Raw genomic sequence first — 27,523 nt, 5'->3', positions numbered from 1 at the left:
CGTCAACTTCATCGACCCCTTCCCCCACTCCAGCTGCAATGTTTGTCAATCAAACGATTTCCGCAAAACTATTGGTTGTGAATCCTGTCGCTCAAACAAGGTCGTGAGATTTTATTGGACAAGGTGCGTGTCTCGTCAAGACGTCGTTTACACAGAGTATATGTATACTGTCCCGGAAGAACGGGGTTTATACTGTTTATCAAATTTTAAGCAAAATAGTTAGACTCATGTGGTAACACAACAAATTGAAGGTTTAATGTAGTGTAATTCATCTACTTGATAACTGCATTTTGGTAAACTACGGGTAACATAAAACCTTCACCCCGCACACGCGTTTGCTTTGAATTTTAAATCGAGCACACTAAGTAGCGTACACGCACGCCCACGTCTCGTTCGAGAAACGCCCAGTTGATGGCGGTAGTGTAAAGAGCGCAGACCCTCGTTACCTAAAGCGAACGTGTGCTTATCTTTTAGGTATGTGTTAGTGTAATTTTATTTACATGGCGACAGTTAACAACAACAGTAACCTCAAAACGCTTTATGATGTCAGTTTAAATAGTATATCAGAGAATGGCATATGAGCAGCACTTGATAATGTGCTATTATTGTGTGTTATTAAATTGAATTATCAGTAAAAAGAAGATTCTGCTCAACTTTCAATTCACTGGACTGGCTACTGCCACATTAGTGAGGACTGTGGAACAGCTCAGAGTCGGTTTGATATGAATTTTTTTTTTTCTCACATGTTTGCACTGACTTGCTCACTATCGCTCAGGTTACCGATTGGAAAATCTTGCACACAAAGGCCGTTTGTCCTTTTAAAGGATAATCGAAACTTTTGGGCTTTCTAAAACGGCATCAGTGATACATCAATTCAAAATACAATGTATGTGGAATTCATTCTCAGTTGTTTTGTGGCTTCAAAAAAGGTCTACGTTATTAAAGCACTGCAAATTCCTCAATTTCACTGCTCATGTATAGAATAATAATAAATATCACTAGTTCAATTTTTATTTTCACTCCTTTCTTTCTATTCTTTTTATTGAAACGCCACTAACTATGGGGACATCCAACAGTGTCGTTGATGGCTTACTTTATGTTGCAATTAATTGCAACAATTTTGAGCCAGCACATTGAGCTTCGATTTGATGAAAGAATAGTTACTGAAAGATGTTCAGTCTCATCGACCCGCATTTGTCTAACGTGTGCCGCACTTCACAGTTTCACTTCAAGCTGAAGGCTCTGCCTCCAATACTGCTTTTAGAAACTCTGATGAACACCACAAGCAGCCCGCAGTCTGAGAGAGGAGCGTCCTTTTACAGTCGTTAGACTTTGCATATATAGTGATGTCTAATGTTGCTCTTAACGTTTCTTGTGGTCCACATCCTCACTTGTCTTTTCCATTTACAAAAAAATAATCACAAATTTTATTTCTCCCGTCTTTTCTTGGGACTCTAAACGCAGCACTTGGCTGGCACAAATCCCCGTTCGCTAATCGCTTCTCATCAGATCGTCGGGATTCAGACGTCATGCTTTCATCCGTCAGAGGTAACGGAGCATAACGTGAATCCGCAGTCCGGGGAACAAACATACAGACATCCTCATCCTCATCATCAGCAGCAGCAGCTATCTCAGTGATGATGAACATGGATTTAAGTGCCGTTATAGAGGAGATGGAGACGGGCGACCAAGACTCGGCTCTGACGGCTTTACAGAGCTACAACAAGCAGGTAAACACCAGCCCTCCAACATCGGGAGGAATCAGTGCGTTGTAGAACAGCTGTTTGAGTTTATGAAACGCTTTCCATTCAGAAGATGATCCTGAAATAATTGCCAAATCAGAACTGCCTTCAAAAGTAGAACCTTTACTATATTAAATGGGGTTTAAAGCTGCATTGTACACCTTAATAGCCTATACGATATTGTGTATTGAGCCACCCCTTCTTCTTCTTCTTCTTCATGTTTTGCTTTCACGGAGCCAGATTTCCTCGTAATTTTAAAGGGATATTAAGCAACAGTTCTCAAGGCTTTCTCTGGGTCTTTCAAAGTTCTTCTTTGGAATTCGCTGCTTTTCACTCATTTTCAGCCCAGTCCTTGTACCTGACAGATTTTTGACATGACAGCAATGTGTTTTTGATGGTTAAGCAACTGAGCACTGACCCATGAGTCATTCAAGCTTAAAAAAACATCTAACTTAAGGGATGAACCAGTACTGTGTCTGGAATAAACGAGAACTTAAAGATCCAAATATAAATTGTATCACTGTTACAAATAGTCTGTTGTAAAAACACATTCCCGTTTCTTTAGCTGATTCTATAAACATGACACATACCTGAGAGATGCATCTGACCCTTGATCCATCTACTGTTTACCAAAGAAATGGTCTCAGTGGAAGGGTGGCTGTCAACAACGCATTCTTACACCAAACTACACAAAAACTGGACTGAAAATCAGTAGCAACAGGTCTTATTGAGTGATGAATTCAAAGTAGATATCTTTGGTTTAAAACATTGCCAGTGTGTATGGAGGATGTCAGGAGAGAGCTGCAACAAAGGTACAGTGAGTGTCTATGGTAAAATATGGAGGAGGCATGTTATGGTTTCGGGCTGATTTTTGCCAGTGGTGCTGGGGATCTTGTGCAACAGCATCTGGAAAGTGTGTGATAGTGGCTTAATTTTTCACTTTTTTAATGATAAAGTGAATATGCTGACAATGCAGTAAAGGCATACCTGGATATAAGACACACTGAAATGCTGTCACAAATTCCACTGGATGTGAATTGGCCTCCCCAGAGCCTGGACCTCAACATTATTCAAGTCTTGTGGGATCTGCTGTTGGTGCTGGGAAATTGGTAGAACCACCCATATCATAAATTACCTAAATTACTTAATAAATAATAAATGAATATTAGATAGGATAAAACATGGTTTATTTATCCCAAAGTTGAGACATTCATTGCACCAAAATAATAATTTCAATAATAATAATGATGTGGCATAAGTTGACAGTAAGTGTAATTTATTTAGCTGCCTATTAATTCCCTCTTAACCCTTTGAACTTCTGTGGTAGTTTAGTTCCAAGTTTTATTATGTGATCACCAACATGCAAAGAGTTGAGCCTGACACAGTTTGAATTGCAGGCAAGTCAGTTTCATAATGTGGTAGAAAATCAGAAAGAAATGTAAAAAGAAAAGAGAGAAATATTTGTTGAAAATAATTATTTTTAATTAATGTGAGCCACTGATCGTAAAAATAGAAATGGGAAATGCAAGTTAGTTTTGTCACAAATATCTACATCCATTGCATCCATTTTCTGCCACTAATCCAGGTTTGTGTCACTAGGCCAGCAGTCTAAGAAAAAAAGCCCAGACGTCCCTCTCCTCAGCCAGCCACAGTTTTCCAGGGGGACACCAAAGCCTTCCTTAGCCAGTCAAGGCATATAATCTCTCCAGAATTTCCAGGGTGTTTGTTCTGAGATTAAATCCTCATTTCTTGCAGAATCTGACATGTACATATGTCGTAACTCAAGCCATCTAGAGAGGTTTCTTTATTTCACTGTGCTCTTTCAGTTTTTCTAACATGTGTGATTTCCTTGTAACTCTGATACACCTTGGAAAGGAGTCAGTGTCAGGACACTGAAGAGTAATGGGAAAGAGCGCTGTGGGAGTTTTGAAATTAATGTAATTAATGGATTCATCGCTTAGATACAGAGAAAAAAAGAGGACAGAGAAGCAGAAGAGGTTACTCGAAGATAATGAGATCATGTTTAAGATCAGTGCTGAGGTACATCCGGTAAAATGTCAAAGATTTCAGCTGCAATGTTTAGTGATATTACAGATATTTTATTTCCATTTTAAATTCAAGCTTATCATAACACATTATACTACTTCCCTTAAACCATAAGCTCACTCTAAGACTGATGATATTAATTCATATTTTATCTATAACTCTCAGGATTATCATTACTTTTTAGATTAGTTATTTTAGGTAACTACTTTGTACTCTACGTACATTATTAAGTTAGAGCTCTGGTGTTGGACCAAGGACACTTGGTCCAACACAGCTGATTTAAATGGCTAAATTACCTGATCAACATGTCTTGAAGTTCTTTAGAGGCCTGGTAATGAACTAATCATTTGATTTAGGTGTGTTGACCCAGGGTGATATCTAAAACCTGCAGGACTCTGGCTCTTGAGGCCTGGAGTTCCCTACCACTGTTCTAAGATATAGTGTTTTGTTAGCCTCTAATTGTATGGAAACACAAAAAGAGTACAAGCTAAAGGACCTAAAGTACATACAGTCATAGCTCAGTGTGTACTGTTCAGTGTAATTAATTTATAACATAGCTTTTCCAAACATCCTAGTTTTTATTTGGCATGCTTACATTATTTTACTTTGCACACTGATCAATCCCAGCCCATTCTTCTTTGGCAAATCTGTCAGGCTCTCCAGATTTGTTTGTTGGCATGGTCTTTGGTCTTCAGGTCACCCCACTGATTTTTCAATGGGATTGGACTGAACAGGTGGACTGATTCATGTATAGTGCTTTTCTATTCTCCCAGAGCACTCAGTGCTTTACACAACATGCCTCATTCACCCATTCACACCTATCAGTAGATGACCCACTCTACCTCCTGAGCTACAGCCACTCTGATTTACCACTGAGGGCTTGAATTCCTGAGTCAATGTTCACTTTGGTCTTCTGGAGATTGTTCTTCACCAAGAGTGATGCATGTTTGGGGTTGTTGTCATGCTGGAAGATAAAACAATGACCCAGAACCAATTTTGCTGCTGAATACTTCTTTCAAAATCTTCAAATATCCTTCTTTCTTCATGATTCCTCCTGCCTTCGTAACATTCCTAGGTCCAGACGAACTGATGCATCCCCAAAGAATGATACTTCCACCACTGCGTGTTCTTTGGGTTGTACACCTCACCCTTATTTCTCCAAACATAAGCAGCATCTTTATGGCGAAGAGCTCTACTTTAGTCTCATCTGACCAAAAGGCACACCTTCAGATGCATAATCTTTCTCCAGGTTGTCCTTAGCATACATCAGTCTGGCTTGAAGTTGACACTTCTGCAGAAGTGGAGTTTTTCTTAGTTTGCAGTCTCACAGTCCGTTCCTGTGATGGTCTAGCGATCGTCTTCTTTGATACTACAATTCATGATTTTGGTCAATCACTCACCAGTGCTTTGAAAGTTGTTCTGTGGTTTTTAAAAACCATCTCTCATTAGTTTTGTTTCCAGAGTCTTTAAAATCTTTTGCTTCCTACCTCTGCAAAACTTGCTCTGTACTGTGCAGCTCTCTTTAAATTTCTTTATGATACTTGTCAGTCCAGTTCTTTATCCTTGGAAATACTGTAATAACTTTGTATATCTATCTCCTGCTGTTTCAGTGTCAACAAGTATACACTAATTTCTTTTGTTTTTGGCACAATGGTTGTGAACGTTCAAACCCTAGCTGAAGTTTTTAGATAACCCTCAGTTTTAACTTGATTTTATTAATTTTGAGCATTACAAAGTCAAAGCACATCATGTATATATGTGTGTGTGTGTGTATATGTATATATATATACACACACATATTTATATATATACTCATATATATGCAGACTACAGTGGCTTCCAGCTTGATGTCAGCTCTCCTGAGCCAGCTGAAGCTAACCACACTGTCACAAACACAAGAGTATCAGTGTTACCATGTAACTGAGCTTGGTGTCTATCCAGGTCAGTTAATGTTAGAAATGATAGTTGAAACTACATGTTATATGTATATGAAGTCACATGAGTTTTGTTACATTCTGCAAACCCCAGGTGCACCATGCTTCATGGCTTCCTCAGCACAGAGACTGTGTAGGAGTTAATCTCAAAGGCAATAGGATTAGATTTTCTTATACACAAATAGATTTAGCTACAGGCCAGTTAAATCCTACTTCACCAAAGAGCTCGTACAGATCAGAAGCTTAGTGGTTGTTACAGGACACTGCCATATTCTGAGTTGTAGACTGGAGTTAGTCTGCTCTAGTTTATCCAGCCTTCTGGGAGTTGTGGGAATTTGCATTAACATAAATATTAGTAGGGGCACATTAATGAAATAATGGGTATAACTTATGTTTATTTTCCTTAATTCAGAACTCTGTATTTGAATTAAGTGAATGATGTGGATTAATTTTTAGTAAATGGTCAGACTACTTCAGCATGTGTGATGGACATGTTTCTTTTGATGTCAGCATCAAAAGACAGCTACAGTGAGGCTCAGCTTATCTGGTACTGAGGCTATTTGTATATAAACTAACAACATCTGAAAGGAAGTTGCTCACATTCTCATTTGTAATCTGTGATAATTGTGTAAATCCAGACAACAAATCAATAGAAAGGACCTTTGTAACTTTGTAACTGAAGACGCTTCTTTGATGAGAGGTGTCTTTACCAACTGAAGTCGATCTGCCTATTTTTTTCAAGCATTTAAGACTACCATGACCTGAATGACTGAGGAGCTACACAGAGATATGACACACTGGAGAGATGTCTTTTGGAAGGCTTACGCATGCGTTAATGTTCTGCATGCATTGATGGATGGATGATAGCATGCTGTTTTTATAATTTGAAGCCTATCTTCAATTAAAATATCTAAGAAAAAATATGATTACTAACATTAGAAAACTCTCATACAGAAAACGGTGTTCATTAAGATTCAGATAATGAAACGACCCAGAGGTTCAGTCAGAGTTCCTTTATAATACACCGGGGACTGGCTTTCTCAGGTGTGCTGAAATTGGGTCAGCTCCACCTACTAGATACCTGAAAGAAACAAGAAAACAAGGCCAGCACACTGGCTGTCACATATTTCAAATGATGTGATGTGGATAATTTTTACATTTTTACTTCTTTATTTTTTCTCTCTACTTTGTAATATGATTATTCGGTTCATTTCTGTTGATATATTGCCAGTTCAAAACAAAAGTTAACTCAAGTCACTTTACATTGCAAGATCAAGATTAAACAATATTAGAAGACCCTAAGACATATCTTCTTAGTTGTAGCTGAGAGATGTACATAGGAGAATGGATGGCTTGATTACTGCAAACACAACGACTTATTGGTACAAATAACGTAACATAAACTTGTCTGCTTCTTCTATCCACTGACTCCCTTTTTTGTGCTTTGTACTTCTCTTTTCTTCAGATGAACCAGTGCTTTACATTCAACAGGGATGAGCAGAAGGACAGAGAGGTATTTATAACATTTCCTATTTATACACATAGGGCAAATAATTAATTGATCCCCTGCTGAACTGATAAGTTCAGCAGGGGATCATCTGGATCGAAATACTTCAGCTTGTCCTTTCCAGTCTGTTTACATTTTTTTAATGTTCTGTGTAATTCAGTTTCATCTGAAAAAAAATTGGCTAAGGATTAATCATTTCTTTGGATGTACCAACATGCTTTATGCTTTCCTTTGTATACTCGCCTGTTTTAGGAAGGAAAGTTACAAAAGGTATGAATAACCAATGAACACCATGTTGTGCTTTTCCATTAGAAACCTAGAACCCACAGTTTATCTTCAACTTGTGACTCTTTCTGGATGGGGTCCTGTTAAGAATTCATTATAGGATATAAATAATTCATGATATGAAAATGACAGTGGGAGTGATTTACTTCTCAGGGATTATCAAATGCTTGTAAGGATCTGTGTGTTTAACCAGAGCAAAAGTAATGATCTGCTCTTAAATGGCAGTGATTGGCCAGCTGTGAATAGATTACATCCCATAATTGTGAAGTTGATAGGGTCGCTCTTGTTACGTCAGTTGAAGGTTCATAAACACTGGCCTAACAAAATGCTGTCAGATTTGGACAGTATTCACTGCTCTTTGATTTCTCAAGGTAACTGTGACTGAAGTCATTGTGTTTGTGTTTCATCTATGATCTGTACACACTGTTTGCTGGTGTCGGGGAGGCTGAGGGAGTTGGAGCTTGTTTCAGTGTTCAAAAGACAGGGAGAGGAGAGCTGGAGATTCAGTCAAAGTGGCTTTATAATGCAAGGGGACTGGCCTTCTCAGGCTATAATTGGGTCAGCTCCACCTACCAGATACCGGAAAGAGACAGGCAACAAGAAACCAAAAAAACAAGGCGAGCTCACTGGCTGTCACAGGTACATTACTGAAGGGGCACACACTTTGTGTCCAAACCAGTATGTACGATGTAATAAATATTTCCAGAATTATTTGCCAGACAAGATAAGCTAAAATGCTAAATGTGATTTTCTATAGATTCTTTGCCAAAGTTACAAAGAAACATATTCTTGTTTGTTTGCTGCTGTTCACAATCAATACATCAGTGCTTCCACCATACTGTTTCAGGAGAGCCAGACCTCATAATATGTACATGTATATACACAGGTCTTTGCACAATTTTAATAAAACTTTTAATTTGAAATGTGGTTTAGTTTATTACAAGTTCTTCAGCTGTTCCTCAGCTGGATCCATGATACCATATACCAATATATAAGGTAAGCAACTTGTTGTAAAACACTTAAAAATGAGTAACATGTCAAAGAAAACCCAACAAAACACCCAAACCCTGATGGTATTACTCCATCATTTAAGCCAGTTTACCTTCCTGTCAAATGAGAGCTGCAGACTAGTTACAGACTGTTAGTGTTTTTTTCCATCTCTGACTTGACTACTTAACACAATAACACCTACAGCACATACAGAAATAAATACAAACAGAATCCAAGTGGAAGGCTTACAGTCTGTTATTTTAGCATAGCAGTAATTTTTAATTTAAGGTACAAACATGCCGGATTCATTTTTCAACCCTGAAGGCTGCTGTTTCCTCAGCTCACACACGTCTGGTGAAAATTTGTTGGAAATTTCTTACACGTACTGAACTATTTATAACAGAATTCTTGGGAATGGGGATTTTTATCTGTCTGCCAAAATATTGTTCCTGGGTTTTCTATGTTTTGGGGTTTTGTATTTATTCATCACGTATTAGGTCTGTTAAGTTGTGTTGTCATGTTTAGTTTTAGTATTTCCTGTTTTATTTTGACAATGTCATGTGTTCTTTGTTGATTGTATTTAGCTTTCCTCTCCTGGTCCTGTCATTAGGTTTATGTCTGTCAGCTGTTCCCCCATGTGTCCCCACTTCCCCTGATCACCTCATGTCTGTATTTAAGCCTTTTGTTTTCTTCATGCCATTGTCGGTTCGTCTGTTTATCTCACCAGGGTCACAGTTAGAGTCATGGTCTTAGCCTGTTTACCTCACCTCAGTCATAGTTCTAGTTTTCGTCTGTTATGTATTATTAGTCTTAGTCATGGTCTTTGTTTGTTATTCTCCACCACAGTCATAGTTTAGGTTTTGGTCTCAGTACCATTTAGTATTTTGTTTCTTAGTGTTTTGCCTGTTTGTTTTGGTCTCTTGGTTCATCCCCTGCCGTCATCATTATTGTCTGCAATAAATCTGTCTGGCAATTAATATTAAGATTATTGGCACTAGTGCTCGACAGGGGATGAATCACACGGCCTTTTCCCTGCAGTAAGCTCAGGATAAACAGAATAGGAAATGGAAAACCAGCTCTTATAGGTTGATTCTGTTGTAAAATGAATAGTTAAATGTTTACCTGTTCTAACATTTCCTTAGCGTTATATTAGAATACTCGAGTAAGTGATGTATTATATAATGTTGGAGTAAATCCAGGATAAACTGTGGGTTTTTGTCAGTAGATGTAAACACACTTAATCAGTTCAAAGGTTTAAAGAAAACTATAAATAGGTGTGAGATCACAATGGCAATAGTTTAATGGAATCCAATGGGAATTATGAAATGAAGACATTTGATTTATTCATTTGCTTGAACACTAATCATGCTGGCATATTAGTTTTGATTCTAAGAAGATATTCTGATGATACATAACACAAGAACAAAAACTAATGAGAAAGAAGCAGTTCTGAAGATTAGAAAAAAGAAATCTGGTTTATCATTAAGTATATTGCTGCAAATTCATTCATGGCCTAAACCTCATACAGTTTATTCAGTATTGATGAAAGTCAATCTTTGAACTGATTAAGGTGAATAGCTGAGAAGATAGAACATTAGAACATTTATTGATTAGTTTTATTGTGATTTTGTATCTAATACACCTGCAATTCATTCAGAAAGCAGTAAATATCTAAAAATGTACTTAAACAAACCAATATTTCGGCATTTAGCAGCTTTATCCTTTAAAAAAGCATCTGAAAATGTTTTTAAACAGTATGATTTAGATTCTGTTTGAGAAAATACTTATGTATCTGGTTTTGGAAACCACACCTCGTTTTCCAAAGTGTTTTCCTCTCTGATAAATAGAAGAACAGCTTTATTCCTATAAAAGGAAGCATTTCATCCAGTAGGAAACAGACCCAAACAGAAACTGTAGTTGATTGTTAAGGTGGAAAAGAAAGGTGAGTTTGTTCAGTGCTAAAGGTTTAGGTTTATTTAAGGTGAAGCTAAAGTTCTATTGCATGGCTTCTTTATCCAATAATCATGTGCCCACACTAAGCATACACCTACTTGAAGGTCTGCTAAGCTGTCCTGCTTGTAGATGTGCATGGCAGCTTAGGAAACCTTTTAGCAACCTTTGTAGCTCCTTGCATTCGGTCACTACAGTGTGGGGCTTTTTATCAAGGAAACCCCTTGACATTAGACCGTTATCATTAGCACTGCAAATACTTTGTCACTATCAGTAAGACTGCTGTTTAGTATGTAGTGTTTTTCATGTTTCAGTTTTCAATGTACAGTTTCATCTGTTGTGTTACCCATCCTCAGTAAGAAACAGCAATCATTTGTTCACCACTGGCTGTAGGTCGAACTCACTGATCTGTTATTTTCTGTAACACATTTCACTTTGTTGGCAGTCTTAAGACGGTCATGATTTCATTACAATTAGTCAGAAAATGATCTTAAAAACAGAAGCGGTATACTGCAAATGGATCAAAAATCAGTTCTAACATTGCCTGACTTAAAATGTGTGATGGACATTCATTCAGACTGAGGTCAGAAGCTGCAGATATAGCTGTCAGATTTGGTGTTTCATTTTTCAACAGTTTAAAATGTAAATCTGCCTATTTAAATAAATGTATGTGTCTATTTGCACAAGAAAGGAAGGTGTAGTCTGTTGATGAACATCAATAGCCTACAGTCTAACACAATTTCTGTTCTGTTTTTACTGTTCCTCCATGAATATATATATATATATATATATATATATATATATATGTGCAACGCAGCATCTGGGGGAGTTAGTGCTCGGTTTCCTGGACCGGGAGTTGCAGCCTTCCTGTCTGCTGGCCTGTCTGGAAACGGTTCGAATCCTGTCCAGAGATAAAAATTGCCTGGACCCATTCACCAACCAATTCGCCATGTCCACTCTTGCCCGCTATGCTAGCATTGCTGTGGACAGTGCTACCACACCTGCCCACAGCCAATCAGTGGATGGCCAAGGTAATTAATATTGCTAGGTATCAATCCTTTTTTTTTGCATCATCTTTCCAGAGCAAGAAAGGATTATATTTTAGGTTTTGAGAATTCAAAGATGTAATTCCAAATATATTGTTATGAAGACTTGTTTTGATTTTGAAGATGTAACAGTTAAATTCCATTTTCACTCTCAGTTTCATCAGTTCAGAAACATAGACTTTACTTAGGAAACCTACGTAGGTATAATAACTACTGTTCCTGAATTAGCTTTTTGTGACAGTTCTGTCAAGGCTCTCATCCTTGTTGCTTGCATATTCTACCACCTTTTTTGCCATCAACTTTCAATGAATATGCTTCAATACAGACAGTATATGAACAGACAGACCCTCTGTAGCTTAGGGGCCTCAGTCACACAAGAGGACAAATAGATTGGCACCTCTGTGCAACCACGAAAAACTGATGGTTAGTGAGTGAATTTTTTTGCGATTGCACAGGTTACCTGGTGGGAGGCAATGTGTCTCAGTTTGACTCAGACTGACTGCAGTCATTCTCAGACAGATTGGAAAAGGTCTGCAAGTAATCTCCATCTAATTAGAAACAGCAGACAAATTGTCAACAGGTTGCAATCAGTCAGAGTCAGTGTGCACTCATGAGCAACTTGTCTGCTCCATCATTATTTTCTCCAAGTGAGGAGACAATGTAGAAGCCCCACATTGAGCAGAGCAGGTTCAGCTCTCAGGCACTCACAATCAAATGCAACAGTACAGTTTAACATGGCAGAATTAGATCCCCCAGCCATGTAGCCTTATTTGGTGAGCTGTACCACTTCCAGATTGTGATGTGAAAGAATCTAAAAACTCAGGAGGGTTAAAGACAGAAATAATAGTTAATTAATAGTTAGTTAACTAGTTGTTTAGTACATTCATAAGAAAACGACATGCAGGATGTGCAGAGTGTTGATGAGGAGACACTAAAATGCAGATACTAAGAGGCAGGATAACAAAAGGTTAGGTGTTTATTAGGCCATTTATACTGTTCAACTAGTAATTTACTCAACTATCCCAGCTCATGAAAATCAGAGGTCATGGGACCCATCCCAGCTGGCACAGTGCGAGCTTTTTGAATTGAATAATAAAAACAAACTTTTTTGAGATGTATTTTATTGAGATGTGTTATGCACAAAAGAAATCCAGTTCTTTGTCCCCTAAACATTGTATACTGTTACGGTTAGCAGGGCAAACCATGTGGAATTATTAAAGGACCCAAGATGCAGGCATTACTGAAGTGAGGGAGCTTTGTTAATGGAGATTGAACATACAAAAAGGCGAGGGGGCTGAAAACAGAACTGAGAAAACATAAACTGGGAAAACTAAGCAAAAACAAACCTTGAAACAGAGATGCAGGAAGACACAGAAAATGATGCAGGATGATGCAGGGAAAGAATGACGGATGGAGATTACGTAGATGAACCAGCAATGCACACGAGAAACAGGAGGGAGACATGGCTGGGAGTAATTGGACATAACGAGACAAGAGGAAGCGAAACTAGAAACACTGACGAGAGACACAGACCTACAAAATAAAAAAAGAACTCACACATGCAAAGACACAGACTAAGAAACACGGACTTGACACAGAGGCATACACAGGCAGAAATGACTAAACATTAACTGAGGAAGAACAGAACCAAAAACCAAAGAGCTAGAAAACCAGAACCAAAATACATCACAATAATAGAAAACACAAAACGCTGGGTCAAAAGACCCAGGATCATGACATATACTTTATAATCTTTCTCCTCCGTCAATAAACATCATGGGTTAGCTGAAGGGAGTTCATGTTGTTGGCAGACCAAGCTAAACAAAATTGCAAATCTTTCTTTTCTTAGAAGAGGATGCGGGAGGAGACGAGGAAGAGACGGGACTATGTAGTAAAGTGCTGAAAGAATCTTCCCCTCCTTCAGAAAATCCTGACCAGGAAGTGATTGTTGAGGCACTCAAGTCCATCTGCAACATCCTGCTGCACAATGAGACAGGACAGGTCAGTCTGCTGTGCCTTGCATTCCTCAGATTAACACATTTTATTTGGTTGGTGATAATCTATAAAATCTGACTGGATTTCTGTCACTGGGTTGATGTCAGATGGTAGCAGCAGATCTGCAGCTGATTAAAGGTGTGGCAGAGAGATTGAAACAGTGTCATGATCCTACTTGGAACTATGAGGTATGACCATTACTCAGACAGATAGCTCTTTAATGTGAGATTTTCCAAATGTAGAATTATTTGTTGTGTTCACTGTAGAGTCAAACAAAAATGGCAGCACTGGGAATCAAAGAAAAAACACAGCACCATGAAGACACTATCAGAATAAACAGGAAGTAGCTGACAAGGGCCACGTTACACCAACACAGACTTAATGGGAAATACAGGGAAAGCACAAAAGCACAATAAGTAAAATGAAGCTTGAAGGCAAACTGAGGAAAGACACAGAGAAGCTCTAAAGCAGATACTTAAAACATCAAGACCAAACCAGAGTAATCATGATAAGTCAAAATTTAGTCTCCAAACACAATCTCTGGGTCAGAGACCAAACACTATGACAACTGTAATGTAAATGTTTCTTTATTGTGTTTTTAAAGGAGTACTATAGCTGGCAGATGTAGTTTTTGAAGCGTATTTGTTACTGAATATTTGCTAGAATGCAACATATGCATTCTAGCTGATTTCAAAATAAGGTTTCTCTTCCCAGGTACGTTTCTTTGACTTGCGCCTAACCTTCCTGCTGACTGCCCTAAGAGTGGATGTCAGGGCACAGCTGGCTCAGGAGCTTCATGGTGTCAGCCTTCTAGGTGATTTGTTACCTTTTCCAAGGATGTTGTGTGATTGGTTTAGCTTTGTTTGTTTCTTTGTTGGATGAATATGGAAAAAAAAAATATGAGAGGTGGACCTTAGCCCAAAAGATGGAGTCAGATCTGAAGCTGACTAAAGTTCAAAAACCCATTCATTTTATTTTCATTTCATTAAAAAAAAAAAGGTTAAAAAACACCCCAAAACAAACAAACATGGTCAGGAAAGCATTCAGATGAAGTAAATTTGGTAAAGACATGGTACAATTAAGCAAACCTAAAGAACCTGTTGATAACTTGTGTCTTGTCTGTAATTCAAGGAAACCACTTGGAAGCCACACTGGGTCTATGCTGCTCAGGGACCCTGGAGACAGCAAGAGCAGGTTTTGAAGGCATCCCGACCGAAGAGCTGCCCCCACTGAGCCGGCAGCAGACAGAGCTAGCTATGGAGATACTGAAAATACTATTCAACATCACGTTTGACATAAACAGACGCAAAGTTGATGAGGTAACGAAGCAAATTAGATTAATTAGGAGAGAGTCACAAGATTTAAACATTTTGTTGTAAATTCAAAGAAAGATGAGAGTTCTCTTCATGACTGGTGAACAACTTGTGTCTGATGTATATGTAAAGGAAGAGGCAGCTGTGTACAGACATTTGGGAGCCATACTGAGGCACTGTCTAATGAGCCACGCTGATGGAGAGGAGCGGACTGAAGAGTTTCACAGGTGATTCTCTGTTCTCTGGTTACTTGATTTATATAGTCATTGCTCCCCTGTGACGCCACGCCCTTCATTCCTTTGTCCTTTCTTTTTTCAGCCATACTGTGAATTTACTAGGTAACCTCCCTCTGCCTTGTTTGGATGTATTATTGATGCCCAAGGTGCAGCAAGGTTCCATTGAATATATGGGTGTCAACATGGATGCTGTGAACACGCTGCTAAAATTCATGGAGAAAAGACTTGACCGGGTAAGACGAGCCACAAGTGCATGCTGTTGGTGGTTCATTACCTCTACAGTTAATATGAAATAAAAGCTGAGGTGTACTAAAGTATATCTAACATATATTCATAACAAATTGCTATGTTGTTGACAAAGGCATGTTTACTACAAACCAGGCTGAGCATGTCTCATTTGCTGCCCTCAGATCCACATTGTAGATCATTACATTTGGAAAGTCTTAAACCGGTTGTTTAAAATGTGCTCTAATAATCCACATTTTAGCTGCTTTCCTACAACTGACAAGTTTGCATGTCTGTCTGTCTCAAAGGGTCATAAACTGAAGGAGACCCTTCTTCCATCACTGAACTTGTTGACCGAGAGTGCCCGTATCCACAGAGAGACCAGGAAGTTCCTCAGGTCAAAAGTCAGTTATTCATCTTACAGAGATTATCTCTGAACATTTTAGCTATTGTGATTGTTCTTATATGTTTATATGTTTATGTGTGGGTTGTGTTTTAGGTGCTGCCACCACTACGTGATGTGAAAAACAGGCCAGAGGTGGGCAACACGCTGAGGAATAAAATAGTCCGCCTTATGACCCTCATTGACACTGACGTCAAGGACTGTGCGGCTGAATTCCTCTTTGTTCTCTGCAAAGAAAGTGGTGAGAGAGAGTGATGCAAACTCACTTTTTTGATGAGAGGGAAGCAATCACTAAGGTACACAGGTGATGTTAAAGTCACTCCACCTTCTCTCCAGAAAAAAATAAGTTCACACTGAACCTTTAAAACCACAAATTCCTGAGTAGCTCCTCCTGAATACTGGAGTGAGTGTACTGGGTCATTTCATCTAAAATTAGTCAAATATGAGAAAAAAATTCAGTTAACTTTTTGTTGTGCACTAACTTTAGCAAATCTTTGATGATCAACATGTTCTGTCATGATAACCAAGAATGCATCAAAGCAAGTTTTCCCGTGAGCATGTTAAGCTTGTATATTTAATATAAATTAATATAATTGGAAGAGTCATAGCCTGTCTGTGAGGATATGTGCAACAAGACAACTTTTTGCAGAGATCTGCCATGGCAAAAGTATATACATGTAACTGTAATGATTAAACACCTTGCAGCAAGAACTAGCTTGCAACAAACATAATGTGATCACATCCTGACTACACAGAAACTCTTTGAAAGGTCCAGCTGAGCCGGCAACATTACTGACAACAGAGAAGGTTTATGGAACTTTTTAAACTAGCAAGACCGTCCCTGGAAACAGCTGTTTCAGTTCATCAAATCAAGCTGAAACCCACCAGGTTGCCTGCAAAGAAAATAAAACTACCTTTAAGATCGTGAATATGTTAACAACTACGAGTTAATGCTAGTCAGTACCCAACAGTGTTGGCATCTTATAATATTTCTAGATGTCAAGAACAAAGTCTTTGTTAAACAGTATTTTTTTGCTACATTTTCAACAATAGAAGGGACAGTTGCATGCCATCTGATGGAAACAGTGGAAACAGACAGAACGAGTACCCGACACTAACTAAATTTAAAAGATTCTCAAACAAAGGACTGAAGGCTCCAAATAGCTGTACATAAAAATGTTATATTGGAAGATTCTTTTAATACAGAGTAATCACAATTCAAGGATTCAAGGAGCTTTATTGTCATTCGCATCACATGTTTACATGAGGTGGAACGAAATGATGTACACACGGTCCCAGAGCGAATAGAAACAGAATAACGAAGAAACTGAATTTTTAAAAAAGTAATAAATAAATAGTTGTTGTTTTTTAAACAAAACAGAATAACAAGTAATAGAATAACACGATAAATAATATGATAAATAGAGTGCAACAACCTGAGTACCAGTATGGAGTATGGATATAGAATCTAGGTATAAATACTTTAGCAGCAAAAGGGCATGATGACCCGCATTGATAAAATGACAGTGTCAGTAAGTGTCAGTAGTGATTAAGGTGCTACAATATCAGTTCTTGTCCATTTATGCATTGAGAAGTCTCACAGCATCTGGAATGAAGCTGTTTCTCAGTCTGGTGGTTTTGCATTTAATGCTCCTCAGCCTCCTGCCTGAGGGGAGCGGGACGAAGAGTGTGTGTGCTGGGTGAGTGGGGTCCTTCATGATACAGGTGGCCCTCTTCCTGCATCTGGAGGTGTATACGTCTGTGATGGTTGGGAGGCTGCCTCCGACAACTCTCTGTGCAGCCTTCACCACCCTCTGTAGCACCCTACGTTTCTCAATTAAAAGAAATGTAGGTAAAGGGAGACCTTCCATATTGCATAGTGTGTTTCACCCAATAAGATTATAAATCGTCTGAGGTATGAGACTAAGGCTGAGGCAGAACCCAAGTGCACTTCATGGTCAAGTGGGTCTGGATTTTTTTTTTCACCCTTAATGATAAACACCTTCATTTAGAAACTGCATTTTGTGTTTCCTTGTCTTTGTCTGCTATTTAAATTTGTTTGATGATCTGAAACATTTAAATGTAACAAACATACGGGAAAACAGGAAGGGGGCAAACATTTTTCGCACTGTTGTAAATATATAAAAAGTTTTGTTTCTAAAGACATTTTTAGGTGTAAAATTGATTTGGTTGCGTTTTTTAGTAGAAACTAAAGTTCATCCATAAAAATGTCACGTAGCTATTTCCTGTACTTATGAAGTTACGAGAATTCATAAATGCTGGAAAAATTAAGGTGACTTAAAAAGAGCCAACTTTGAACCTGCTCCGATAGACTTTGAAGGCCAGTTTTTATAGTATGAAGCATCTCTTCACTGGACATGCTTAGACAAAAAATATCAGCTTATTTTGAGGTCGTCAGGTGCATAAATGATCCTAATTTCATTGCTCTTTTTATTGTGCTAGAATGCTGCCATTTTAACAGTAATATGCTCTCTTTCAAGTTTCAAGGTTCATTAAGTATACTGGATACGGTAATGCTGCAGGCCTGCTGGCTGCCAGAGGACTGCTTAGAGGAGGTAAAGACCCTGGAATCTACTCCGAGGATGAGGACTCTGAGACAGAAGAGTACAGAGAGGCCAAAGCCCAGTCAGTACCAACAGAACACTATGTCAGCTCCTTATCAAAATTTCTACTTTGCATTTTTAACAACTTAAGGAGGATCATAAGTTGTAAATGGAAATCGAAGGGGGGGGGGGGGGGTATTGAATGTTGTCAGCGTGTGTGCATCACGGGGTGTATGCACACAGGGAATTCTGGAGGAAGTTGGATGAAGTGGTAGAGAGTGTCCCACGGGAGGGAGAGAGCGGTGATTACAGCAGACTTCATTAGACATGCAGGTGAAGGGAACAGAATGTAGCTAGGCAACACCAGATTGTGGTCTGTAGTCTGTAGGATGACTATGAAATCAAGAAGAGGAAGTATGTGAAGAGAGAGGCGAGGATTAAATGATGGAAGCTGAATAAGGAAGAATATTACATAGAGTTCAGTGAAGAGTTGAAGCAGGGTCTGGGTGGTAGGGAAGAGTTATCAAATGACTGGGAAAGGACTGCTGAAGTGATGAGAGAAAGTGCCAAGGATGTATTTGGTGTATCCTATGGACACAGAAAAGAGAACAATGAGACTTTGTGTTGGAATGAGGAAGTACAGGAAAGTATTCAAAGGAAGAAGTTGGCAAAGAAAAAGCAGGATAGTCAGGGAAGTGAAGAAAGTAAACAGGACATAAGATGAAATATATTTACAACTAAGTGATGACTATGAGTGGTGACTAGTGTTTGATGTGGCTGAGGATGTATAGGGATGTATGTATGTATCATTTATAATATGTTATAATATGCTGTTTGGTAAAGGTATAATACAAAACAAATGAAGAATAGCTTTTTAGTGATATTGTACATCCATCCATCCATCCATCTTCTTCCGCTTTATCCGGGGTCGGGTCGCGGGGGCAACAGCCTAAGCAGAGAAGCCCAGACCTCCCTCTCCCCAGCCACTTCCTCTAGCTTGTCCGGGGGAATACCAAGGCTGGCTTGTCTTTGGCTGCTGGTTCAGTCAATATTGTTTGGAGAGAGATAAAACCTGCAGCTTCAGAATCGAGCGCAAAAAGGACGTAAACACAAAGCGCCCACCGACGCTTCAAAATCAGTGAGCTGTCGGCTTTCAGCCCCGACGGCGTGTCCGCGTACGTGCCGTCGTGTGAGAAAGGCGACATCTCACTGATTCGGATGTGTTGGGTCCGCGTTTTTGTGTTTACGTCTTTGTGCAGAATCCGTGTACCTGCTCTGGTTGTAGAAATCTTGTGAGGTTTAACCTGAGATTCTGGTGTTTCGGGCAAAATAAATTTATATTTTAAAATCGATTCAGGATTTTAATGAATCGATATCACGTCATCCAAGTCAAAATCGATTTTGATCGATAAATCAATAATCAAAACCCACCCCTACCTCAGCTGAATTCTTTTTACATCTTTGTTTGTTTGTTATGCACATTTAGCTTTTTTAAAGAAAATATATTTCTGTTTCCCTGCAGAATCAACCCAATAACAGGAGTTGTAGAAGAGGAGCAGCCCAATCCCATGGAAGGAATGACAGAAGAGCAAAAGGAATATGAAGCCATGAAATTGGTCCACATGTTTGACAAACTGTCAAGGTCACTAAACGCACACACAGTCACACAAGTAACCTGCACTGGTCAAGTTGTTGTCTTCAACAGAAGCCTTTAATGCTATGGTGTAATATGTAAAAGTTCAGCTCTGAAATGCCTAAAAAGTACCAGGTTAATGTAATATATTTGGTTGAGATGAACACTTATATCTCAAATATGATTGTTGAGAATATTTTGCAGTAATCATTAATACCATCACAGTGAAATAAGTGTGAACATGTCACCGATTTTCTAAGTAAATATTTTACTAAAGGTGCTATTGACGTGAAATTTGCACCAGATGTTGGTAAAAACTCATCCAGTTCACACATGCAGAGAAACCAAACCATAGATGTCCATCAATTACATTATGTGTGATAATGAGAAATGACACATGGAAAAAGTATTAAACACGTGAAGAAAAGGACGTGCAAAAAGGCATAGAAAGTCATGACACCAGCTGAAATTATCAGTAACTTGAAAGCAATCCTGCCACTTAGTTCAAATTAGTCTCAACTGATGACTTATAAAAATGCCTCACTGGTTTATTGTGATGGATAAACCAGTGAGCTCTCTCAAGAACTTTGCAACCTTATTGTTGTGAAACATGCTGATGTCACTGGATACAGAAGAATTTTGAAACTACTGAAGGCTCCAGTGAGCACTGCTGGTGCCAACAACATAAGGAAGTGGAAAGAACATAATTTTACCACAATCAGCCAGGTGTTCCCCACAGGATTTCAGACAGAGGCATGAAAACAATTATCAGAAGAGTTGTTCAAGAGCATGTGGAGAGCTACAGAAAGACCTGGAATCAGCAGGTACAATTGTTTAAGAGAAAACAATAAGTAATGCACTCAACTGCCATGGCCTGTATGCATGCTCACCATGTAAGACTCCGCAGCTGAAGAGAAAGCATGTTGAAGTGCAGAAGAACATTTAGACAAGGCTGTGTAATACTGGGAGAAATTTGAACTCTTTGGATGCCATAATACACACCATATCTGGAGGGCATAAGGCACTGCAGATATACTAACAGTGAAGTTTGAAGGTGGGAACAACATTGTGTAGCACTGGCACGCTTCACATATTTGAATCAAGGATAAATGGGAAAATGTACCAAGACATTCTTGATTTAAAAAAAAAAAACATCTTCCAGGATGATGAAGATGATGAAGGGCAGATGTTTCAGCAAGACAAAGATCCCAAACACTCAGCCAAGGAAACTTTCAATTTGCTTCAGAGAAAGGGGAGAAAAAAGCTGCTAGAAATGCCAGAATCCAATTGAAGATCTATGGAAAGAACTAAAGCTCAGAGTTTATAGAAGGGGCCCACAGACTGTTTGTGTGGAAGAATGGGCCAAAATCACACCTGAGCAATACAGATGACTAGTTGCTCCACACTTGAAGATGTTATCATCATCAAAGGCTTTTGAACAGATTAAATAAATTTTAGGACACGTGTTGAATACTTTTTCCATGTCCATAGCACCTTTAGAAATATATTTACTTAGAAAATTGGCAATGTTTTCAGTGCTTAGTTTACCCACTGTATATATTTATTTCTGTTATAATACTTATCCTGCAGAAACCATTTAATACAGCCCATGCAGCTCGGTATGGATGGGACAATGACAGAGATGACTACAGAGGATCTCCATGAACTGACCAACAAGCCATTGCTCCAGTCAGAAGACCCTCCTAATTTAGACAGTGAGGATGAAAACTGAAGAAGGAAACGAATTCCATCCATGACAATCCTAAAAAGAATCTGTGTCACTATTTAAGCGATTCATATATCATAAGTATAATTTTGTTGCATTTTACCCATTTTAATTGGAGAGGAAAGAAAATGTTAACTTGTTTAGTAAATGTCAAAAACACAGCTTGGCATAACTGGTACACAAGAAGCCACTTAGATGATCATAAACTCAACTACAGAATTCAGATAATTTTACAAGGATGATTATTTTAATAGGAATAGTTTTTTCATCCAAGATATTTATGTTCAATAAAATATAAAAATGTAATTACTAGGTTGTGTTATGAAGCACTTAACTGACAACAAGTGGAAGAGAAAATTCCTTAAACACTTTATATAAGGGAAAGATGTCAGGGGACAATGTAGCTAGCAAGCATCAGATGGTAGTTTGTAGTATGGCTGTGGGCATGATCAACAGGAAGTGAGTGAAGTCAGGGGAGAGGTTTAGGTGGTGCAAGCTGAAGAAGGAAGAATGATGTGCAGTGTTCAAGGCTGAGTTGATACAGGTGGTAGGAAGTGTTGCTAGTTGACTGGGAAAGCACAGCTGTAATGGTGAGGGAAACTGGCAGAAGGGTATTTGGAGAGATTGAGTTAGAAAAGATATGAAGCAGGTTTGGGTGAGTAAAGATAGTGATGGAAATGTAATGAAGAAAATGTGTTCAGGAAGGAGAAGCTCATCAATGAAGAAAATGAGAAAGGACAGAAGTCAGTTGGTGAATCAGGAAGTGTAAAGGATTAGAAAGGAGGAAGGAAAGGGCAGCTATGAAGAGGATGAAGCAACATACCTGTGGAGGTTTGGAGATGTCAGGGAGAGAGGGCAGTGGACTGTTTAACACGATCCTGGATAGTGGTAGGATGCCTGAGGGATGGACAAGTAGCATACAAGTCCCGATTTCAATAACAAGAGTAATGTGCAGAGCTGTCCTAAGTACAGATTGGTACTTACCATGAAAATATGGAAAAGAGTTGTTGAAGCTAGGCTGAGAGGAGATGTGGCAGCAAGGACCAGTACAGCTTCATACAGAGAGCACTACAGATGCAATATTTTATTTCTTTAGAGTTTTGATGGAGAAGTATAGAGCAGGTAAGATTGAGCTGCACTGTGTGTTTGTGGCTCTGAAGAAAGCATAAGACGCAGTGTGAAGAGGCACACAGGACTGGTAGGGAAGGTGTGCAGTATTAGTGTAAGATGGGTTCAAGGTGGGGATTGCATTAGGGATCTACAGTCCACAGAGGCCAGGCAGCAGTCTCTGTGGACTATGACATTATGAGAGAACGGAGAGCAGATGGAAGGTAACCTGGAGATGTGGAGGTATGCTCTGGAGAGAGAGAGAGAGAGATTGCAAGGGAGACAAGTGATCCTGCAAGGAGCAGAGGTACTATAGGTAAATGAGTTTAAATAATTGGGATAAACACCCCACAGTGTATGAGAGGTGAAGAAGAGAGTCAAGGCAGGGTGGAGTGAGTGGAAATGAGTGTCAGGGGTGATTTGTGAGAGACACATGGCAGCAAGAGAGCAAGGTTTAGATGGTAAGGAGACCTCTTATGATATATGACTTGTAGAGGGTGGCACCTACTAAAAAAAAGCAGGAGGTGCAGCTGTTTTCATTATCAGTGACCAGCACGGACAAGATCAGAAAAGAATACATCAGAAGGACAGCTTAGGTTGAGCTTTTGGAAACTAAGTAGGCTGAGATGGTGTCAGAGATGTTAAGGAGGAGGAGAGTAGATATATTGGACAAAGGATGTATAATATGCTGCTGCCAGGCAGGAGGAAAAGACAGAGAGGAGAATCATGGATGTGGTGAAGGAGGACATGCAGAGGTTTGGTGTGACAGAGGAGGATACTAAGTGAGAAGGAGGCAGATGGCGACTGTGATGACGTCAAAGTAGAGGAGCAGAGAAAAAGAAGGAATATGTGGGAAGCATATGAAATGAGGAATGATTGGATTCAAGTTATATGTAGGTTTTGCTGTTTTTTTAGGGATCAATTTTTTTAGGATACTATATTTATCTTAGTCGGCTCCTAAATATCAAAGAATGATCTTCCTTCCTCTCAGAGATCTTCCTTCTTATTTGCACCAGGACCCAATCTGAACCCATCACAATCAGTAGACTTTTGTATATGAAAAAAAGTGATGAAAAAAATGTTCAAATTATAAGTCTTCAAAATACATATAGATGGTTGGATGTTTTACTTCATTATTTTCCAGCTTTTTTGAGCCCTCATAAATACAAGATGCAGCCATAAATATATTTCTGAATGCTCATAAGTACAATAACTAGCCACATGAAACCTTCAGGGTTGAAAAACACAGATATCAGCTATACAGTCATTACAAGTTTGTTTCAACCAAACTGAAAACCTGCAGATTTCAGGCAAAGAAAATGTAACCATTGTCCAAATCAGAAATATTACTGTCATGACAATGCGTGGTTCCCTGTAATAGTTCTGAATGTTTAGAATGAAGATGTCTATTTAGATTTCATAAAGCTGAAATTGTTTTGTTTTTTTCCTGACAAATACTGGGTTCCACATTGTGACTGTTGTTTACAGGGCACAGGGTAATTTTTTTTCGAGTAGAGACATACTATCTGCAGTCTCATTCCCATCCACTGCTGACTTTCCCTGAGCCTGGCTCTGCTAGAACCTCTACATGTACAAAGGGTCCGTGATTTGTTGTAATTGATTTGTTGACGTTGTGAGGTCTCCTACAAGTGCAAAGAATTTGATATAAACTCAAAAGTATCACATATTTTCCAGAACCTCCATCCCAGCTAGTGCTACTCATGACAATCAAGAGACCTGTTGCAGAAAAACTGTCTTCATAATTAAAACTAGTCTCTCTTATTTGAAGTTGAACATTGTAGGAGAATTTTACAGAACGGTCTTGCTCTTTGTGAGGACACGATGTATCAGTTTTTTCTTTAGAGCAGTAGAATAGCAAAGTATGAAAGTAAAAGAGCAGCTGTTCAATTTTTGATGGTGGACTCAGCTATATTTTTGAAAAAATCTGAATGACTTTTAGATGCCCATTCTTTTTAATAATGTCCTCCAGATATTTTATTTTTAGACCTGAAATGAACTGCAGACATCATCCTATCAATTAAAGGTGAAATATTCTAATGCAGAGTGTAGTCTGAAACACTATATGTATACTCCTTTCTATTGTTCTTGTATAGCTGATAATTTTATCGTGGACTGCAAACTACATTAAATGTGTTTAAATGACCAAAAGTTCTCACATCTTCATTCTCTTGTGGTTATTGTAATAATTTCAAGTAAAAAGAGGGAGGAGATAATTGAATTGACCGCTCAAGAAGATGGTGGAAGGGCTGCAAAGAGAGGGTGCAGATGATGCTGGGTGCCAACCTGGATGTATGTCTTCATGTGTCAGGCTCAAGCAGGGAGAGGCTCTGTGTGCTATACACAGTATAAAACTATGATTTCATCCAGGGTTCATCGTAACAAACAACACAACCAGTCTTTGTTCACGCAAACACTGATGTGCTGCTGATGTTTTTCTTTTATTTCTTCAGATGTTTTTGTTTCCTCGTTTGTCTTCTGCTTTTGTTCCAACAGCTACAGATGAGGACAAAATTATTAGTTGCACTATGAAAATTTCAAAAGTATTTCCCAAGAGCTGTTAAACAGAGCATGGTATTTGTAACACAGCTTTTTCAAAGGTCTTATTATGGATGCTTACATTAGTTTAGAAACAAAACTGCCAGGGTCAAAATTATTAGCCCTCCTGATGCTAATAGTCAGTTGTGTATTGTTTTTGCTGGATAACAGTCTGCAGTCATTTGTTGTAGTTCTCAGCAAGTCTCACATGTCACCTGATCATTCCTCTTTGACAAATCGCCTCCAGGTTTGATGGTCTCCTGGCATGAACCTTGGTCTTCACTTCCCCCGACAGATTTTTCAATAGGGTTCAAATCAGGGCTTTGAGCAAGCCAGTCAATAATTCCCTTTGGAGATCGTTCTTCATCAGGAGGGATGCATGTTTTCATCATGCTGGCCAGAACCAGTTTTGTTGCTGACTGCTTGAGGTGTTTTTTCAAATCTTCACATATCCTTCTTTCTTCATTAGCCCTTCTGCCTTCATAAGATTCCCAGTTCCAGATGAACTGATGCAGCCCAACGAATAATACCTCCACCACTGTGCTTTGCTGTGGGGACAATGTTCTTTGGGTTGTACACCTCACCCTTCTTTCTCTGAACATAAGCAGCATCTTTATGGCCAATGAACTCTAGTTTAATCTCAAAAGAAAAAGAAACACCTCCAGTCTGCATAATCTTTCTCCAGGTTGTCCTTAGCTTATCATCTTCTTTGAGACTACAATTAATCACCAGCTAAGTCATTCACTAACGTTACTGCATTTATTCTGTGGTCTTTAGACACATCTCTCTTTGAATCTTGGTACTGCTTTCTCAATTGAGAGCTCAAACCTTTGGTGAAGTTTTCATACGATGCATAAATTAGAAGATAACCCTCAGTTTTAACTTGATGTTACAAGTTTTGTTATGGTTCATGGGCAGTGGACACAGTGTTAAGAATTTTGTAGGTTCATGATTTATTTTTAGGTTTTGGATGTGATTTGTAGGTTCTAGTTCTCTGTTATTTAGTCTTGAGAATAGTATTATTTCCCATTGCTTCTGAGTTTTGTCATTTATGTGTCTGGTTATTAGTTCCTTGGTTTGATGCTGTTAGTTCCCTTTCGTGTCCAGTCAGTCTTAGGCTTGTCTCCGTGTTTTGTCCCTAGCTTCCCTTGTATTGTCAAGACAGCAGATAATCAGATCCATGGGTGCTGGAAATATATTTTGACGAGTTTATTATCCAAAGAAAACATAGGAAAACTTGGAACAATGAGCAAAAGACACAAGATTAAATTAGAAGGTGGGGCAATGGGGTCCAGTGACCAGGCAGGCAGATCAGAGAAGATGGAGAGTTTAATTCATGGAGTGAGACAATCTTTACGAGGAACAACAGAAGATTTAGTCGCAGGAATATTCACCATGGCCGAATGGTGGCCTGACAATACATTAGTAGCTAACCTCTTGTGTTATTATCTAAACAGTTAACAGTCATCTTGTGCAGCTCTGAGCAGCTTCTGTACTCCTGCTATTTTCTTTTGCTCAGTTGCTCTTTATTCTAGATCTCTACTTATCTTTCATCTAAAAGTAAGATAATATCCATATATTTGGCAAATTATTTTATTCAAGCAGCTGAAATTTAATAAAAGTAACTAACTGTAAAGATTGACCCGACACACTGGTATGTTGTTCACGTTTGAGAGTGTTAATTGCAATATCACACGGGTGACGTCTTTATGGTTCGGCATCCGGTCCGCCAACTTTCGATATAAGAGAAGAACAATGTTCCTGAACTGCCTTTAGGTTTGGACATGAGACTCCACTGATGTTGGCTGGTCTGCTCTGGTCTGCACTGAACAAGTGCAAGTGTTTAGAACACAAGAAGACTACACTGAAGGGAAGATTGTCCAGTTTTAAACCAGGTAAGATTATTGCTGGTGAGATAACAATTACTGTAAACTGTGAACCATGCAAACCTTCTCTAGCAGAATCCAAGAAAGAAAGTCGGGAAGATGAAAATGAACACATTTGGCATCTTTTTAAATTATTATTTAACAATTGTTGCAGGAGTGTGATTGCTCCTTTATTTCAAGACAGTTTTCTCCCATGGGAAACCTTAACTTTTATTCTATAGTGTAGTTGAAGCTTTAAAGACATTGGGACACCATTAAATGTTGTTCAAACTTTACTTCCTGAGATTGTGATGCAGCTTTTTGTTCTCTTTGCGTGTTAAACCTTTCAATGGGCAACTCAGCCTTTTCGAAGCTTTTTCCTAATTCACTGTTAATCAGT

At 38.8% G+C, this 27,523-nt stretch overlaps 1 protein-coding gene across 2 annotated transcripts; it reads left to right on the top strand.

The window, feature by feature from the left end:
* The first annotated feature begins 10 nt into the window (after positions 1 to 10).
* ric8a (RIC8 guanine nucleotide exchange factor A) lies at positions 11 to 24,871 on the top strand. 2 transcript variants are annotated; one of them, XM_040026671.1, is made up of 15 exons: positions 11 to 123; positions 1,465 to 1,730; positions 7,188 to 7,235; positions 11,272 to 11,485; positions 13,350 to 13,501; positions 13,603 to 13,683; positions 14,210 to 14,309; positions 14,627 to 14,814; positions 14,941 to 15,035; positions 15,127 to 15,277; positions 15,578 to 15,673; positions 15,769 to 15,913; positions 18,174 to 18,318; positions 19,759 to 19,878; positions 21,460 to 24,871. In XM_040026671.1, the coding sequence occupies exons 2-15, from the start codon at positions 1,638 to 1,640 to the stop codon at positions 21,599 to 21,601; spliced, it is 1,770 nt and encodes a 589-aa protein (XP_039882605.1). In that variant the 5' UTR covers positions 11 to 123; positions 1,465 to 1,637; the 3' UTR covers positions 21,602 to 24,871. The 2 variants fall into 2 exon arrangements, with proteins under 2 accessions (XP_039882605.1, XP_039882604.1); XM_040026670.1 differs by lacking the exon at positions 11 to 123 and adding an exon at positions 402 to 474.
* Positions 24,872 to 27,523: the final 2,652 nt, after the last annotated feature.

The sequence above is a fragment of the Simochromis diagramma genome, unplaced genomic scaffold (genome assembly GCF_900408965.1).
Source record: "Simochromis diagramma unplaced genomic scaffold, fSimDia1.1 OVJJ01000293.1, whole genome shotgun sequence".
Lineage (NCBI taxonomy): Eukaryota > Metazoa > Chordata > Actinopteri > Cichliformes > Cichlidae > Simochromis > Simochromis diagramma.
Note: the sequence above shows the minus strand (reverse complement) of the source record. Positions and strands in the feature narration are given on the sequence as shown.

Bases quoted from the DNA above. Each gene is read 5' to 3' on its own strand.
- ric8a (XM_040026671.1), top strand. From the start codon at position 1,638: ATGATGAACATGGATTTAAGTGCCGTTATAGAGGAGATGGAGACGGGC. The intron at 13,502-13,602 runs GTCAGTCTGCTG...GGTTGATGTCAG, and splicing joins TGCACAATGAGACAGGACAG to ATGGTAGCAGCAGATCTGCA. The intron at 15,914-18,173 runs GTGAGAGAGAGT...CTCTCTTTCAAG, and splicing joins TGTTCTCTGCAAAGAAAGTG to TTTCAAGGTTCATTAAGTAT.